Source organism: Carica papaya, chromosome 3 (assembly GCF_054855325.1).
Source record: "Carica papaya isolate Zhongbai chromosome 3, ASM5485532v1, whole genome shotgun sequence".
NCBI classification, from domain to species: Eukaryota; Viridiplantae; Streptophyta; class Magnoliopsida; order Brassicales; family Caricaceae; genus Carica; species Carica papaya.
In genome coordinates, this window is record NC_142311.1 from 4,179,008 (window position 1) to 4,197,535 (window position 18,528).

The 18,528-nt window shown below is 34.0% G+C and overlaps 1 protein-coding gene and 1 long non-coding RNA gene across 2 annotated transcripts; both read left to right on the plus strand.

Annotated features, from left to right (window-relative positions):
• The first annotated feature begins 195 nt into the window (after nt 1–195).
• LOC148266619 (sporulation-specific protein) lies at nt 196–13,339 on the plus strand. The gene is made up of 3 exons (XM_088215198.1): nt 196–487; nt 2,565–2,728; nt 13,117–13,339. The coding sequence occupies exons 2-3, from the start codon at nt 2,600–2,602 to the stop codon at nt 13,216–13,218; spliced, it is 231 nt and encodes a 76-aa protein (XP_088071324.1). The 5' UTR covers nt 196–487; nt 2,565–2,599; the 3' UTR covers nt 13,219–13,339.
• Nucleotides 4,230–12,612, plus strand: LOC148266620 (uncharacterized). Its single transcript, XR_015817608.1, has 2 exons — nt 4,230–4,406; nt 11,798–12,612. It is a non-coding gene; the product is annotated as an uncharacterized LOC148266620 (long non-coding RNA).
• Nucleotides 13,340–18,528: the final 5,189 nt, after the last annotated feature.

Here is an 18,528-nt window from a genome sequence, read left to right on the forward strand (position 1 = left end):
GGGGGGGGGGGGGGGGGGGGGGTAAAGCATAAATAAATGGAAGTGGGAGGGGGCAAAAGAGAAATCAGGAGATGGACGGTCCCGATCGAACCATATGAGGGATCTAACGGCTGAAATTTTATTCAAGTTAAACGGCTCAGATCGAACCTTGCAAGAACCAACGGTTCTGGGAGACAGGTATATAAAGAAAATTTTAGGGTTTCTTCTTCATTTTGAGAAGAGAAGCCAAAAAAGAGAGAGAGGAGGAGATAGCTGAGTTCGAGCGGGTGAGCCGAGAGGAGGCCGTGCGGACTGAGAACAGAGTGGAAGAGAGAAAGAGAGGAAAGGAAGAGGGCGGTCGGAGAAGAGGAAAGGAGAGAAGGAAAGAGTCAGAACCGGGAGGGAGAGGGAAGGAGAGTGCGTAGCTGAAGCCGGAGGGAAGAGGAAGGAAGGAAGGGAAATCGGGCCGAGGAGCACCGTGTGACGGCGGAAACCGAAGCAAAATAAGGTAAATCTCGTCCTTTTCGTCCTTTTCATCCTTTTCATCTACGATACCTTCTATAAGCATCCTATAAAAAGTTTGAGAAGCTTGTTTAAGTTGCCTTGCCTTACCATATGTATCAATCAATGTGTTATATGTATGACAGCTTAAACAAACAAGTGATTCTGTACAATTATTCACTGTACTACTTGCTCCTTCATGGTTTAACAATTCACACGAGGACCACCGTTTGAAAAATCCCTCGGCCTTTTGGAATTCTCCAGCCATCTTGTACATTTGAATAACAATTCCCATGGTCACCTCATCAGGCTTCATTCCTTCTTTATTCATCATTCCCAGCCAACAAAGCGCCTGTTCTTTTAGACCCCCCTTACTATAGACATCAATCAACGTTCCATACGTAGAATTAATGGGGATAACCCCTTTGTCAGTCATTTCATTCCATAATCTCTGCACATACTTCCATTTACGAGCTCTTCCAAGAATCCTGAGCATGACATTATAATGAATCACATTCAATTCATAACAATCCTTCCTCTTAAACCACTCAAAGATCTCCACCGCTCACTTCCAGCTTGACTGTTCCTTCAAGATAATAGTGCTCTCCTTATTGCTCAACTTCTCTGCCCAAGGCCTTAAAGCTTGATCAATATCCTTTGATCTTTCCAAAGCCTGCAAAATAGCTGGGATCGAACCTCCGTAGCATATCCATTTCGTCGAACACTTGGCATGCACTTTCTCCGCCAAACCATGGCCATTACATCTGTTAAATTTAACCCAATACTACAATCATCTTCAACTTCAACTATCTTGTTTTTTCTCTGTTCTCCATCCGGGTTCTTCTCAAAAATCTGTTCCTCCAAGGCAGGTTCATGAACAAGGATCCTTCTAAGATGACTTTGTTTGTTAGCTAGACGTAATCTCCTTAGTTTTCGGCCACTAAAACTTTCAAGGACACTGCAATCGTTTGGCTTGCTGATGGGTACAAATTTTTCCATTGGCGAACGGAGGACATTTACGGTGGGCGGTGATGTTTTTTGCGAACGCAAAATGTAGAAGCCATTTGAATCTAATTGGAGCTTTACAAACATTTTATCCGCAAAGCGCTTCTGAACTGGTGCACGACTAAATAAGACTTGAAAGATTTCTCATCGACTTCATTTCCTCTGGTTAAAACTGGAATGGACTTTAGAATTTTTCCCGCAAAATCAGAGGAATTGAAAGGGTATCTTTGGCGCCGGTTCACTGACTAAATCGCACTCACCATGGAGGAGTCAGCCGTCCGAGCCATGGGCATGGAAATATTAGTTCGGTTAATTTTTTTTTTGAATTCTAAGAAAATTTTCCATCATTTAAAAATAATAATAATAATATGTTTAGGATAATAAAAAATAAAAACAGAATAATTCCAAAGTGAAAAATTATTCAGTAAACTTTTTTGTCTATTTTCTATTACTCCTGCTGTGTTTGTAAATAATTTCGTGAATTTTATTTCTAACCTATTGTTTTATTAAGGCCTCCAAAAAATTAATAATACGAGATAATAGTACATCATTTTATATCTATTGTATAAAATAATTAATGTGCTAATTTAAAAGAAATTTTACAAAAAATTATTTCAATTTTTTTAACCATAAACTTATATATTTTATTAATTATATAATATCTATTTTAATTACAATATAGTATCATAATAAAAACACATAGATGCACTTTTTAAATCAAATTCAAAGGAATGAATGGTCATTTGAGCAAAGCATTTATCAAATTCTATGTAAAAATTGATAAATAATAATGAGATTTTTTTTTATCAAATTTATCAAATTCAGCTTTATATAGTTCATTAACTTAATATAAAAAAGTAAAATTCACGATCGGATGCGTGCAACTCCCAATTGTATTCCATTCTAGGCCACTTTGCACTCACTGGTGCCAAACCATTAGTTTGAATGTTCACTCAGGCCCACTTAAGGAAAAAATAAAGGCTAATTTCACAAGCTTCTTTTTTCACACAAACTTCTCTTTGCTTTAGGTTCTTGGGCATTATTATTGAGCTTTTTTCGACTGAAAATTTCACTTTCAGGTACATTTATTGTCTTTGCTAATTTTCTCAACAAAATGTCATCTCTTGGAACTTCAAAGGGAATTCTAGAGATTGCTAAGTTCGGTCTGTACATCACCGTTCCCGTTGTTCTTATGTACACTTTCGCCAACAATTCGCAGAATCTCAAGAAAGTCATGGGAAATGTACGCTCACAATCTCTCTCAAAGTTTAAATTTGCCCGTTGTGCTCTTATGTACTTTTTAATTCAATTAGAAACTTTTTAAAAATCTTTAAAGCATGTAGATAAAGATTACTTGTGTTTTTGGAGATTGCAACGATAATTTCTTGGTAGCTTTAATATATTGTCTGAATTTATTGAAAAATTCTAGGGCTTTTTGTTTTAAATTTTGAGCCTCGATAGTTTAAATTCTTGATCTCTTTGCTAACAGTAAGCAAAACCAGTTAAATCTCCCTGATGTGTTATTAGGGTTTTGGTTGAAATATTTTTTGATTTAAACTATGCAATTCGAGTACTGTTTGATTTATGAATAAGTTAAAGTATCTATGCAATAGTCCATTGCTTTTTCATGCAAAGCTGTTAGCAATTATTTCCTTTTTGGTTTGATAGCACTCTAATTTACATGTTTATGTTTTGTTCTCATGTCTGATTGAAACAAAATGACTTTTGAAAGGAAATCTAGTTAATTAGGATTACTATTTGACTCAAGACCTAGTTATTATGTATTAGCATTAGGAGCTTGGAAATAGTCTCTACGAGCATCTCTTCCTTGCTTCACTTTATGGCAGTCAACTTGTCATTAGTTTCTCGAGGTACATGTATTGGGAAAACTGTAAATTTGGAAATATGGAATTATGAGGCTTAGGAAAAGCTTTGGATGTAACATCCAGACCTTAAATAAAATAAAAGGATATGTAAATAAATAATTAAATTTGAATTAAGGTCTAAATGAAAGGAATTTTAAAAATTTGAGATTTTTATTTAATTTTAAGAATTTAAATAAAAATAGGTAAAAAAAGAGGGGGGAGGGTAAAAGCATAAATAAATGGAAGTTGAAGGGGGCAAAAAAGAAATGAGGAGATGGACGGTCCTGATCGAACCGTCTGAGGGATTTAACGGCTGAGATTTTATTCAAATTAAATGGCCCAAATTGAACCTTGCAAGAACCAACGGCTCTGGGAGACAAGTATATAAAGAAAATTTTAGGGTTTCTTCTTCATTTTGAGAAGAGAAGCCAAAAAAGAGGGAGAGGAAGAGATAGTTGAGTTCGAGCGGGTGAGCCAAGAGGAGGCCGAGCGGAGTGAGAGCCGAGTGGAAGAGAGAAAGAGGGAAAAGGAAGAGGGTGGTCGGAGAAGAGGAAAGGAGAGAAGGAAAGAGTTAGAACCGGGAGGGAGAGAGAAGGAGAGTGCATAGTTGAAGCTGAAGGGAAGAGGAAGGAAGGGAAATCGAGCCGAGAAGCATCGTGTGACGGCAGAAATCGAAGCAAAATAAGGTAAATCTTGTCCTTTTCGTCATTTTCATCTATTTTCCCTTCAAATCTTTTTCGTATTTCGCAATAACTGGTATGTAGGTGTGAAATCCGTCTTCTAAACTTCGAAGCAAACAAAGAGAGTCGCAGGGAATCGAGAAAATCATCCAAGAAGTCGAACCCGAGGCCAAATTGCATCACGCCGGCGCATGTAAGCTTTTTTTTTATTTTGTTATGCTATTAGGGCGGGCGGTCGGTGTCGGGCTGGCCTAGCGAGCTCGGCCTAGTCGCTCACCCACTTGGAAACCGAGGAGTCTTCATTGGGTACAGTAACCCGATACTCTTGGGTTTGGAAATAGGGACCGTTGGGGAGTAGATTGCTCCCCCTTACACGGTGAGTCGGGCATCCTGTCGGGTTGTCATTGGAAACTGTGATTTTGGTAGAATTTAGCATCTATTTAATATTTAAATTGCATTAATTACTCTGTGTCATATGTGTGTACAGTGAACTAGGACGTTCAAGCTGATCTGGGAAGGTTGTAATGCAAATGAGTTGTAAGTATTTCTGATTCCGAATCTAGATTATGATTTTGAATTTATGCATGTATCTTATAAATTGTGTATTTTAAATATAGAACAAATACTAACCCGATTTCTTGATGAAGAATAGAACTCGGACCTATGACGAGTGAACTTTAATCTGTTTGGGATTTATGAGGAAGTGCAGACTAGAAAATCAAGCATTGAGGAATACCTAAACTGATAAGAAATAAAATAAAATTTCAAAGGAATCACCAATAAAGCAGAAGGTTAAGAAAAAGAAAATAAAATAATGTAAGAAAAGGAATAAAATAGAAGAGAAATAATTATGGTTATGAAACGATTAATTTAAGTAAAATTTAAGAGAAAAATAGAATAAGAGAGAAGTAAATAAGAATTTGAAAATGAGAGGATGTGAGTGAATAGGGCATGGACCTTGAATACCTTTTGATTTAGTCTGAATCGAGGTGGAGAGTGTGTGTGTGGCTAAAGTTAATTGGGCATGGTAAACTTGCACATGGATAAAGTTTGAAATCTATTTCAGACGTGGATAGGTGTTTGTGAGTGTGGGGTCACCTAGTAAACGTAACTGTTGTGACCATTGTGAGATTTTGTGTATGTCTGTTATCCATGCGATGGGGGGATCCATTTCGCCTATTCTCGATGACGACATAAATGACATCGCACGATGAAACCTTAGAGATGATCTATTGAATGTATACATGTTCTTTCGAGTGTTTGTGATTATATTTCGAGATTACGAATGATATTCGAGTGTATATATATATTCTTTCGAGTGTATGTGGTAATATTTCAAGGTTATAAATGATATTCGAGTGTATATATGTTCTTTCGAGAATATGTGGTTATATTTTGAGATTGTAAATGATATTCGAGTAAAATTAAGAAATCCGATCAAAAACATGTGAAAGTAGAATGTTCGAAATAATTGTATAGAAAATGATAGAAATTATAATTAAATTTTGCATTGAAAATATTATTATTGCATTTATCTCATATTGTGTGTTTTTCTACGAGATCTTATCTGGGTTTGGAAGAACAAAATAATTATTGAGTTGGTGAAACTCATTAAATTTCATATTGATATTTTTAAGAGGAAAAAGAAGAGATAGAACTGCTGTCGAACGAGTAAAACTTGTGGAAGGGTTCCTGTTCATGTATATTTTGTGCATACAAGAAAGTTTCGTTTTATTTTGTTAAATTCTAAATCTTAACTTCATGTTCTGCATATATGACTACTATATATATATCATATGAGATGTTAGGTTGTATGTTAAATTTTTAAGTTATGCATACGCATATTTTGTGGGCCCATTGTATGAAAATGACATGATTAGACATCGCGCCTGACATCGAGTTTGGGGTGTTACAGGTGGTATCCGAGGCCACATCCCTAGAGTCATCCCTTGTGCATGAGGTTTTAGAGTTTAAATGTGATTTCTTGCAACTTTTGGGATGTTGAGGAGTAGAAAATGTTATATTGGAATGTTCTAATCGATTCTTTTATGGATGTATGGTTGTAAAATGAGACGTGGACGACTTCTACCAGAACAACATCCCAATTATATGTCATTGCAGGAACATATTGATCGGTTGTACCACATGGTAGAAGAGCTTGTCAATCAGTTAAGGGAAGGGATACCTGGTCCTCCCCCAGTACCAGCTCCATATAATTTAGAACCATCAATTATGGATTGAGATTGTCATAGGAAGTTTATGAAACTTAATCCTCCTACTTTTACTGGTACAAAGAGATTGATTTTTATGATGTGTTGGTAGTTCGAGAATATCCATATGTATTTCTTGACGAACTTCCAGAATTACCTTCGGACTGTGAAATAGAATTCTCTATTGATCTACAACTAGACACTCAACCTATCTCTGTTGCTCCTTATAGACGAATAAGAGCTGAAATGGAATAGTTAAAGAAACAATTAACAGAACTCTGACGAAAATGATTTATTCGCTCTAGTGTCTCTCCTTGGGGCACTCCTGTGACATTTGTCAAGAAGAAAGATGGAACCAAACGAACGTGCATTGATTATAGAGAACTTAACCGAGTTACCATTAAGAACAAATATCCTTTGCCTAAGATTAACGACATTTTTTGTTCAATTGCAAGTTGCCTAAGTTTTTTCCAAAATTGATTTACGATCTGGTTACCATCAGGTGAAAGTTAAAACTGAAGATATTCCAAAGACCGCTTTTAGAACCAGATATGGTCATTTCGAATTCTTAATCTTACATTTTGAGTTGACAAATGCTCCGGCATTATTTATGAATATAATGAATCGGATATTTGAGCCATGGATAGATCAATTTGTTATTGTATTTATTGATGATATATTGATTTATTCAAAGAGTTGAAAAGAATATGCAAAACACTTGAGACAGGTTTTGGAAACCCTTAGGAAAGAGAAGTTATATGCAAAATGGAGTAAATGTGCATTCTGGGTTGAGCAAATTGCCTTTTTAGGTCATGTGGTTTCCAAGTTGCTTGTGCTGGTGAATGGTGTTGCCTGAGTACCTTGACCATCAGAATAGTCTTGTTCCTTAATACTCGCTCTTGCCTATCCAATATGTCTATGGGTATCTCTTGATAGGATGTCTTTCTCAATGGGAATATTTTCATACCGAAGTACATGAGATGGATCAGGATGATACTTGCGTAGCATGGATATATGAAATACATTATGGATGTTAGCTAACTCTAGTGGCAATGCTAGTTGGTAAGCAGTAGTTCCAACTCTTTCCAGTATTTCGAACAATCCAATAAAGTGAGGGTTCAATTTGTTTTTTTTTTTCTAAATCTCATAAGGTCCTTCATTAGTGATACTTTTAAGAATACATGATCCCTTGTCTCAAATTCTAAGCTCATGCTACAGTTGTCTGCATAACTCTTCTGTCTACTTTAGGCAGTTGGAAGATTTTTCTTAATTAGAACAATCTTTGATGTAGTTTTTTTGACTAATTCAAGTCTAAATAATTTCTTGTCTCCAATCTCTTTTCAACAGATAGGAGATCTACAGAGTCTGCCATCAAATGCTTCATACGGATATGCACTAATACTGAACTGATAACTGTTTTTATAGGCAAATTCGACTAATGGTAGATGGTCGTCCTAATTTTCGCCCATATCTAGTACACAAGCCCTAAATATGTCATTTAATGTCTAAATGGTTTTTTCTGTTTGACTATCTGTTTGTGGGTGAAATGCCGTATTGAAAGATAATGTGGTGAGTAGAGCCTGTTGAAGACTCGTCCAAAATCTAGAGGTGAAACGAGCATCTCGATCTGAAACTACTGACACCGGAATGTCATGAAACCTAATCACCTCCTTAATATATAGTCTGACAAGTTTGTCTAAAGGTCTGTAGCTTTTATTAGTAGAAAATGAGATGATTTCGTTAATCTGTCCACTATCACCCAAATTGTATCATGGTTCAACTTGGTTCTAGGTAAACCCATCATAAAGTCCATAGTGATATGTTCTTACTTTCATTCTGGGATTGGTAGATGTCAGAGTAACCTCCCTGACTTCTGATGTTCAATCTTGATCCTCTAACATGTGAGACATTTATTAACAAACTTATCGATGTCTCTCTTCATTCCATTCCACAAATATCGAGGTTGCAAATTCTGATACATCTTGGTGATACTTGAGTGTATAGTAAATATAGAATTATGTGCTTCCTTTAAGATGAGTCTCTTCAAATTCGGGTCATTAAGCATGCATAGTCTTCCTCTGAATCGAACAACCCATCATCATGAACTCTGAAGCGAGGTTTTAAACCCTGTTCGGTCTCTTTCCTCAAGGTCCCTATAGCAGAGTCAGCCTCTTGAGCATCTTTAACTTTCTGAATCAACACTGGCTCGATTCTTAAGCTGGCTATATACATTTTTCTTTTCTGAACACCTTATTGTAATTCTTGTAAAGTTTATAGTCTTCCATTTAGAAACTATTAGTTTTGCGATCATACTGGAAGTCTTGCGACTCAATGCATCAACCACCATATTTTCTTTTCCTGGATGGTAGGATATCTTACAATCGTAGTCTTTAAGAAAATTCATTTACTTACGTTAGCGCATGTTCAGTTTTCTTTGTGTGAAGAGATATTTAAGACTCATATGGTCAGTATAAATCTCAAATATCTCTCTATACAAATAATGATGCTAGATTTTAAGGGCATATACAATTGCAGCTAATTCCAAGTCATGAGTTGGGTAATTTTGTTCATGGTTTTTTAATTGTCTTAATCCATATGCGATGACTCTACGATGTTGCATTAAAACACTTCTTAAACCTTGACCTGATACGTTAGTGTACATTACATAACCTCTTTCTCCACTTGGTAGAGCTAATACTGGAGCTGTCTCAGTCGATTTTTAAGCTCTTTGAAACTATTCTCACAGTGTGGAGTCCATTTAAACTTAGTATCTTTCGTAGTAAGCCGGGTAAGAGGGGTTGCAATATTATAAAATCCCTTCACGAATCGGTGGTAGTACGCAGTCATACCCAGAAATTTAGAGACACTTTTCATAGTGGTGAGACATTCCAATCCCATAATAGGCTCAATCTTTGCCGGATCTACAGATACTCCGTCCTTAGAAACTATGCGATCTAAAAAGGCAATCTGCTTAAGACAGAATGCATATTTGCTCTATTTTGCATATAACTTCTCTTTCCTAAGGGTTTCTAGAACTCGTCTCAAGTGTTCTCCATGTTCTTCTCGACTCTTTGAATAAATCAATATATTATCAATAAATACAATAACAAACTGATCTAATTAGGGCTCAAATATCCGATTCTTCATATCCAAAAATATCGCCGGGCCATTTGTCAACCCAAAAGGTAAGATTAAGAACTTGTGATGACCATATATGATTCTAAAAGCGGTCTTTGGAATATCTTCAGGTTTAATTTTCACCTAATGGTAATCGGATCGTAAATCAATTTTGGAAAAGACTTAAACCCTTTGCAATTGATCAAAAAGGTCGTCAAGAATATTTGTTCTTGATAGTGACTCGGTGAGTTTTCTATGATCAATGCACGTTCGTTTGGTTCTATCTTTCTTCTTGGCGAATGTTACAGGAGTGCCCCAAGGAGAGACATTAAGGCGAATAAATCCTTTTTGTTAATTGTTTTTTTAACTCTTCTATTTTAGCTCTTACTAGTTTATAAGGAACAACAGAGATAGGTTGAGTGTCTGGTTGTAAATCAATAGAGAATTCCATTTCACAGTCCGGGGTAACCTTGAATAAATAATTTCTGTTGTAGATCAACAGAGATAGGAAATACATATGGATATTCTCGAACTATCGACACATAATAAAAATTAATCTCTTTGTACCAGCAAAAGTAGGAGGATTAAGTTTCATAAATTTCTTATGATAATCTAGATCCATAATTGGTGGTTCTGGATTATATGGAGCTGGTATTGGGGGAGGATCAGGTATCCCTTCCCTTAACTGATTGACAAGCTCTTCTACTATGTGGTACAACCGATCAATATGTTCCTGTAATGACATATAATTCGGATGTTGTTCTGGTAGAGGTCGTCCACGTCTCATTTTACATCCATAAAAGAATGGATTAAAACATTCCAATATAACGTTTTCTACTTCTCAACATGCCAAAAGTTGCAAGAAATCACATTTAAACTCTAAAACCTCATGCATAAGGGATGATTTTAGGAATGTGGGCTCTGATACCACCTGTAACACCCCAAACTCGATGTGAGGTGCGATTCCTAATCATACAATTTTTATACAATGGGCCCACAAAATATGCATATGCATAGTTAAAAAATTTAAAATACAATCTAATATTTTATGTGATATATATAGTAGTTATATATACAGAACATGATGTCAAAATTTAAAGTTCAACAAAACAAAACGAAAATTTTTTGAATATGCACAAAAGATATATGGACAGGAACCATTTCACAAGTTTTACTCGTTCGGCAACGCTTTTGCCTCTTCTGAAAAATATCACAGTAAAATTTAATGAGTTTCACCAACTCAATAATTATTTTCGTTCTTCAAAATCCAGATAAGATCTAATGCAAAAACACAATATGAGACAAATGCAGTAATAATGTTTTAAACGCAAAATTTATTTGTAGTTTCTATCATTTTCTAAATCGGAATTCGCTTATTAAGTACAATTGTTTTGAACATTCTAGTTTCACATGTTTTTGATCGGATTTCTTAATTTTACTCGAATATCATTTACAATATCGAAATATAACTATATACTCTCGAAAGAATATATATACACTCAAATATCATTTATAGCATTGAAGTGTTATCACATACACTTGAATATCATTTATAACATTGAAGTCTTACCACATACATTCAAAAGAACATATATACACTTGAATATCATTTGTAACCTTTAAGTATAACCATATACATTCGAAAGAACATGTATACACTCAAAAAGTCATCTTTAAGGTTTCATCGCGCGATGTTGTTTATATCGTTATCTAAGATAAGCGAAATAGATACCCTTATTGCATGGATAATACACACACAAAAATTCACAATGGCCACAATAGTTACGTTTGATAGGTGATTCACGCTCAAACACCTATCCATGTCTGAAGTAGGTTTCAAACTTTATTCATGTGCAGGTTCACCATGCCTGCTGAACTTCAGCCACACACACACACTCCCTTCCTCGAGTTAGATTAAACGAGAAGGTATTTAGGGTTTATACCTTATTCATTCAAATCCTCTCATTTTCAAATTCTTATTTACTTCTCTCTGTTCTATTTTCCTCTTAAATTTTACTTAAACTAATTGTTTCATAACGATAATTATTTTTCTTTTATTTTATTTTCTTTTTCTCAACCTTCTGCTTTATTGTTGATTTCTTTTAAATTTAATTTTATTTATTATCATCAGTTCAAATATTCCTCAGTCTTTGATTTTCTGGTTTCCATCTCCTCATAAATTCCAAACAGGTTAGGGTTCATTCGTCATAGGTATGGTTTCTGTTTTTCATCAAGAAATCGGATTAGTATCTGTTCTGTGTTTAAAATACACACAAAATTTATAATATACATGCATAAATTCAACTTCCTAATTTAGATTCAGAATTGGAAATACTTACAACTCTTTTGCGCAATGACCTTCCCAAATCTGTTTGAACGTCCTAGTTTACTGTACGCACATACAACACAAATTAATTAATGCAATTTAAATATTAAATAGAGGTTAAATTCGACCAAAAGCATGGTTTCTAATGACAACTCGACGGGATGCCCGACTCACCGCATAAGGGTGAGCAATTTGCTCCCAAACGGTCCCTGTTTCCAAACCCGGGAGTATAGGGTTCCCGTACCCGAGGAAGACTCCTCAATTTTTGAGTAGGCGAGCGGGTCAAACCCGAGAGTATCGGGTTCCCATACCCGAGGACGACTCAGTTTCTGAGTGGGCGAGCGACTAGGTTGAGCTCACGTGGCCAACCTGACATCGACTGCTCGCCCTCCGTCGCCCTAACAACCAAACAGAATCACATAAAAAGCGTACCTGTGCCGGCGTGGTGCGATTCGGCCTTGGTTCAAATTCGAGGATGGTTTTCTCGGTTCCCCGCGACTCTCTTTGCTTGCTTTGAAGTTTAGATGACATGTTTCACACCTTCAAACCGGTTAGTGTGAAATAGGAAAAAGGTTTGAAGGAAAAGTAGATGAAAAGGACGTAAAGGACGAGATTTACCTTATTTTGCTTCGGTTTCTGCCAATCACACGGTGCTCTTCAGCCCGATTGAGTGGATGATATTCCATGTATGGGAAGAAGATACCCTGTGGTTGTCTGAGGTATTGATAATCTAGTCTTGATTTTCCAACTTTGACAATGGGCCTATATTTTTTGACTCCCCCATTGGTTGAATATTTTCTGAGTCCTCCAGTTGTTATGAAATGTATTGATTTTGTTTGTCCTTTTTCCAAAAATAATTGATCAATACATTTGTAGAAAATAATTTCCTTTATCAATTTATTGCTGTTGATGAGGATTTGATGTTAAAATACTTCTAACATAGAAAAGTTCTCCTTAGGATACCTTTACTTGGAGGACAACTTTTATGATCGAATGATGAATCATTAGTCTTGGCTTGGAAACAGGGTACCGCTGAAGTCCGCACCATTGATTATGTAGGGAAAGGGTTGTACTCCTTGGTGCAATTCCATATATCTTCAATTGTAACTAATAACATTGATATAGAGAGGAGGGAACATGAGAATGCAATATGACAATTTTGTTTAAAATAGCGATATTTAGCATAATTAGAATCATATTACATTCTTTAGAGAAGAAAAAAATTATTAAGAGGGAGAAACAAAACAATAATTGAGGAATTAGATATCCTCGCAAAAGAACAATAAAAGAGAGAGAGAAAGGAGAAAGTCCAACTACACTTAAGAAAGGATGTCAGCCAATATCCAATGCTGAAATATTCAGTGCTTAAACTAATGCTGATGATGCTCGCTTTATTATGCGAGGCATCTAAACAATGTGTTTCTATTTTGAAGCGTTCTTATGTGGTGTATCCCCAAGAGGCACTGACACCTCCATCGCCAGAAGAACTGAGGGAGATGGCACGAGAACTTGCTCGCAAGAATAATATTCGTTGATGCCTTGAGGGTTGTAAGTGACATAATATCTGTTTTAGCTATATTTGTTATCACTTCGAATGATTAAAAATATGTAATTAATGTGCAGTAATAAGCATTGTGGATTTTCTTTCGGGAAGAATTAATTGTCTCATGCAGATATCTTCTGGATAGAAATATTTGGCAAGATTTGCTTGAAAGTGTTTATCCATTTGAAGATAAAAAGAATTCTCAGAGTAACATTTCGATTAGGTCTTCTAAAAATAAAATGTTAAACACAAATATACCAGAGTTCATCTGCATGGTTTCTATTTCTGGTTTTTTACTTCTGGGCTCAGCATGCTCACTGTGTATTTTTTAAATCCACAGTTGGGATCCCCTGCAATTTGATATAGATTGAAAGCAGTATCTTGTGGAAGCTATATTAGTTGTAGCTTAAGTTATGGTGGAATTCATTAACGACGGAGTTTGATACTTTTTTTTTTTTCTTTTTTGAAATAGAAGTATGAAGATTATATTAATAACCAGCACCAAAGGGTGCCAACCTATAAACAAAGTATTTACATATCTACTAAAATACCAATGAAGTCCCCTGAATCTCTCCATAGTATAGAGGATGATTCAATAACAAAAAAGTAAGGGTTTGGAACCGTTTATTTCTAATCAAATCAAAATCATCAACATCTTTAGAAGCTCTTCTATTCTTCTTCTTCTTCTTTTAGACCACCCAAAAGATGGTGATAGGAATGAGATTCACTTGTTTCCTCTTCTCGCTAATACTCTTCCATGTCGAGATTTCATCTCTAATCAAGCCAGTCATTACCCAGTTGATTCCTAAGAGCCCGTAATCAATTGATTCCTAATCGAGCCAGCCATTATCAAACAGAGGAGTTTGATACTTGTTGCTGTTTTTATTTACAACCGTTGTTTGGGGGGGGGGGGGGGAGTGAAAAATCTTAGAGAGCACATTGCTGATGAGATTTATAGGCGACTGTTTTAACTAGTAGACCTCTGAAACACTTCCAGGTCTCTCTTTTATGGTTGTCCTAATCCCATTTTTGTGCACTTCTATTTAATTTACTTAAAATTTTAGTTTTTTTATTATAGTAGTAAAATCCAAAAAGTATTAATGGTTAAACAGAAGTTGAAACTACTGAATAAGATGAATCGCAGCATATCAATATGTTTTGATTTGATTTAATTACATTTCTTCTGTGCAATTTTTTTATTGAAAATTAAAAGCTGATTTTGCATTCAAATTGAATCAAGACAAAATAGTTTTATTTCTAACTATTGACAAACTTATACATACAAGGAAAGAAAAGAATAATAATTCTTTGACAAGTGTGAAAAGTGCTTGCTTTTATTATTTTTATTTTCCAATTTTGGGTCAACCCTTTTTACAATACTAAGAGTGAAAGTGCAGATTTCTTGAGTAAGGAAATAACATGTGGCTGGCCTGCAATAATTTACAATATAGATGAAGAGTGAAAGGGCATCATAATTTTTAAAGAATATCTACTTGAATATTAAATGACTTGTAGCAAGCAACTACATGTATAAACAGCAATAAATATAAGTTGGGGATATGACAAATATATCTACTTGTATGTTTCTTCTTTTTTTGTATGTATATATATATATATGTACACACAGGTAGAGAGAACTTATTTGCTAGCCAGGTTGGTAACTGTTGTGACAGTTGATAGATATTTCAGGCCTTGTTTGGTTTTGCTGTTGGGTAGAGGGTAGGTTGTAGTTTCTCTGAAATCACACTACTTAAATAAGCAGGTGCTGATATGTGTGCAACTCAAACCCAGTTCAGTATGATTGGGTCCAAACAATTACGAGGAAATACAATATGATGAAATCTTTAATATTTAAAGGAGAGTGAAGAAGAAAAAGATTGTCTTCACTACCCAAGTTCAAATTCTGATGTTATTTAACGTAAAAATATAATAATAGTATTTTTATCTTAAATTTGTAGTATTTTATACAAATATGAATATAAAAATACAAAAAAAATTTGATAAAATTTGACTGTCAACAACACTTAATTTAATTTTTTTAATAGAAATTTATATATATTAAGGTGCAGCTGCATATTAATAATATATGTAATTTGTTGATAAAGACTATGTATTGGAGCATGTAAGTTTAAAGAGCAAATCGTAACCGTTTTTTTTTTTTTTTTTAATTTAGATTGAATTGCAACATGAGATTAGTTTAATAATATTTTTTTTTGAAAAAAAAAAACTATACACGACCAATATGTCCTTTAAAAATTGTATATTATAGTATAGTTAATGGAGTTCAAAATTGTTTAATTGTAAACGCTATTATAGTAGATTTTAATATATTTATATAACTTCAACTGAAAGTTTATTGATTATGGTTCATCCATTTTTAAAAAGATTAACATATGCTTTATATATAATATATAATTAGAATTTTTATATAATTTTCATCTATAGTGATAATAAATTTAAAGTAGTTTATGTACAAATAGATTACATAAAAATTTATGTGAATTGATTATTAAAATTACATGAATGTAATGGCAATTTGCTAAAATGTACGATAATAAATTTATAGGACAAAATATTGATCCCATGGAAGTTTAAGAAATTAATTAAAGATTTATCACACCTAGGCTTTGCTCCAATATCTCCACACTTCATTTATTTTGAATACTAAATACATTTCCATCTATCTCTTAAATAAATTTCTACGTACATGTAAATTAAGTAATTCACAAATGAAAACAAAAAATTTTTTTAATGATAAACTATGATATATATATATATATATAGAGTAAAGATATATATTACACGGTTATATAGACAGCTTTTGAGATGAAAGAGTCGATTAAAAAGATGGTTTCATCTAGTAAGTTTTGTTTGATAAGAGTATACACCCAACTTAATTTTATAAACTGACTCGATAAAGACCATTATAATGTGCCAAAGGAAGTCTATTGAAGCTAGACTCGGGTTAAAAGGCCAAAATCATCCTTTAAGCTCCCTATTCCCATATAAATAAACTTGAGCAAACCTTAATAACCTCATATTCTCTTCAATAAAAATTCAATCTTAAAAGAAAACTTCATTTGACACCTCATTGAGCAAGGAGAAAAGTGATGTGCCACTAGCTCGACTTGATTAGAAGAGAACATAGAGAATGTACCGTTATTGTAATGTGCTCTATTAAAAAAATGTAATTTAGGTACTTAAACCTTCTTTTTATATCGACCTTATTCAAAGATAGCATGTAATGTATTTTGTAGCAATGGTAGCTTAAACCCACAACATTCTAATAATGTCTTATATTCATGATAGGGTTCTAATGATTTTTCTTGAATAGTCCAAATAAAAGATGTTTGATCATTCTATGATTGAAACACTGTAGTATTTGGGACAGTTTTGGACCCCCAGTGAGAGAGAAATCAAAGTACTTTCGTTGGTGAGCATTTAAAAAGCTAATGTTGAGTTGTATTTGTGATCTTGCCCACATTATTTGCAAAGAGAAGTCATAAGATAAGTATTACTAGAAAAATCAAGCAAAATATTATGCAAACTTCGCCACAAAAGGATTTTGTGTCCGGGTAGGATCTAAGCTCGCCATAAGATGGTGTAATGAATAAAGTTACTCGTTCTATAAAGAGCTACAATTTTAGAAAGAAGTAAATAACTAAATTTAGTAATGTATGCTATAAAGGAAGTGTATTTCCGTTGTCATACATTTGTGGCATTGTTGGGGATAGGGATAGGGACTTTTGAGATCATGTTAACATAAAACGAAGAGTACTGTTAGGTTAGACGACTAGTGTTCTATATATGGATGTACTAATTTATGAAATCACTAAGCCTTATGAATTTTTAAAATTCCAAAGAAGGGGAGGGTAAGGGGTAAAAATTATAGGAAGCTAAGGATTAGTCCATATGTGGACGATATGACCATCGCCAATGGCTTAAAAACTCTTTTTTATAATACATTTCTATTAGCTAGTAATATTTTCTAAAATAGAGAGTCTTATGGTCGTAACGAAATATAGAATAGAGATTGCCTTTTGAGATACTTAATGTGTAATAGTTAAGACCAAGTAAGGGGAGGGATTTGTAGGAGAGCCCATGTTAACTTGGCTACTAAAAGTAGATTAAAAAGGTCAAGATCTTTAAAGGCTAGGGCCTCTTTTACTTTTGGCAAGATAAGTGAGTGTAGACCAACTTAAAATATAATAACCATACTTAGATGAGTGAGGAATTTTTTATTAAAACTTCTTTCCTAATTGTGTGAGTTGTTGAATAATAAACTGACGTACACGAAAAATAGACATAATATAAATTAGTTGAACGAAGAGTACATATTAAATGAGTACAACTCAAACACATATAAGGTAGGGTACTTTGTTTTGCAAGATTCTAACTTTATCTTGAACTTCTCCAAAAAGAAGCCAACAAGATAAGCAAGTTTCTTGTTGAGATTGAGTGGTATTCTTAGGTGTTGATTATCTCCAAGTAACATAGACATTTGTATGATCGCCTTAAGTTGTTATTGTACAATAAGAGCTATATTAAGGTTGTATAATAAAAACTATACTAAGACTTAGATGAAAATACGATTTCGCATAATTAAATGCTTGGACATACCAATTATAATAAAACTTAATTATGTATAAAAAAGTTTTCAAGTTAGGAATAACAACCTACCCAAATAACATATTAAGACTTAGATAAAGGTATAATTTAGTATAGTTAAGTACTTGACTATACCAATTACAATAAAACTTGATTATGTGTAAGAATTTTTTTTTCAAGTTAAGAAGAGTAGTCTACCCAAATAGTAGAAGATCATCATCATATAATAGATATATCATTATGGGAGCTCCAAGATTTATCCAAAGTCCTTGATATAACCTTGGTTATCAGTAAACTACACATTTAGGACAACACATTTATTCCCAAAATAAATAAATGAAGGGAGATAAATCCCCTTGATAGAGCCCTCTTTGTGGGGGGGGGGGATGAGCTTTCATAAGAACAACGTTGACCAGGATTTGATAAGAAATGATTGTAAAGTTTTGAGACAAAAACAAGATAATTTATATAAAAAATTTAAAACTTTTTAAGATATAAATTAGGAAATTCTACTTCATTCTATCATGTGTCTTACTCATATCACATTTCAACATAAATCGACATTTGTTTTTTGTTTTTCTTTTTTCTATTTTTTGTGTTTGAATGAATATAAATGTTCATGAGTGATGATAACATTATTATGAATGTGCCCGTTGGCTAAAAAGGCAAATTGATATTGAAAAATTATGTGACT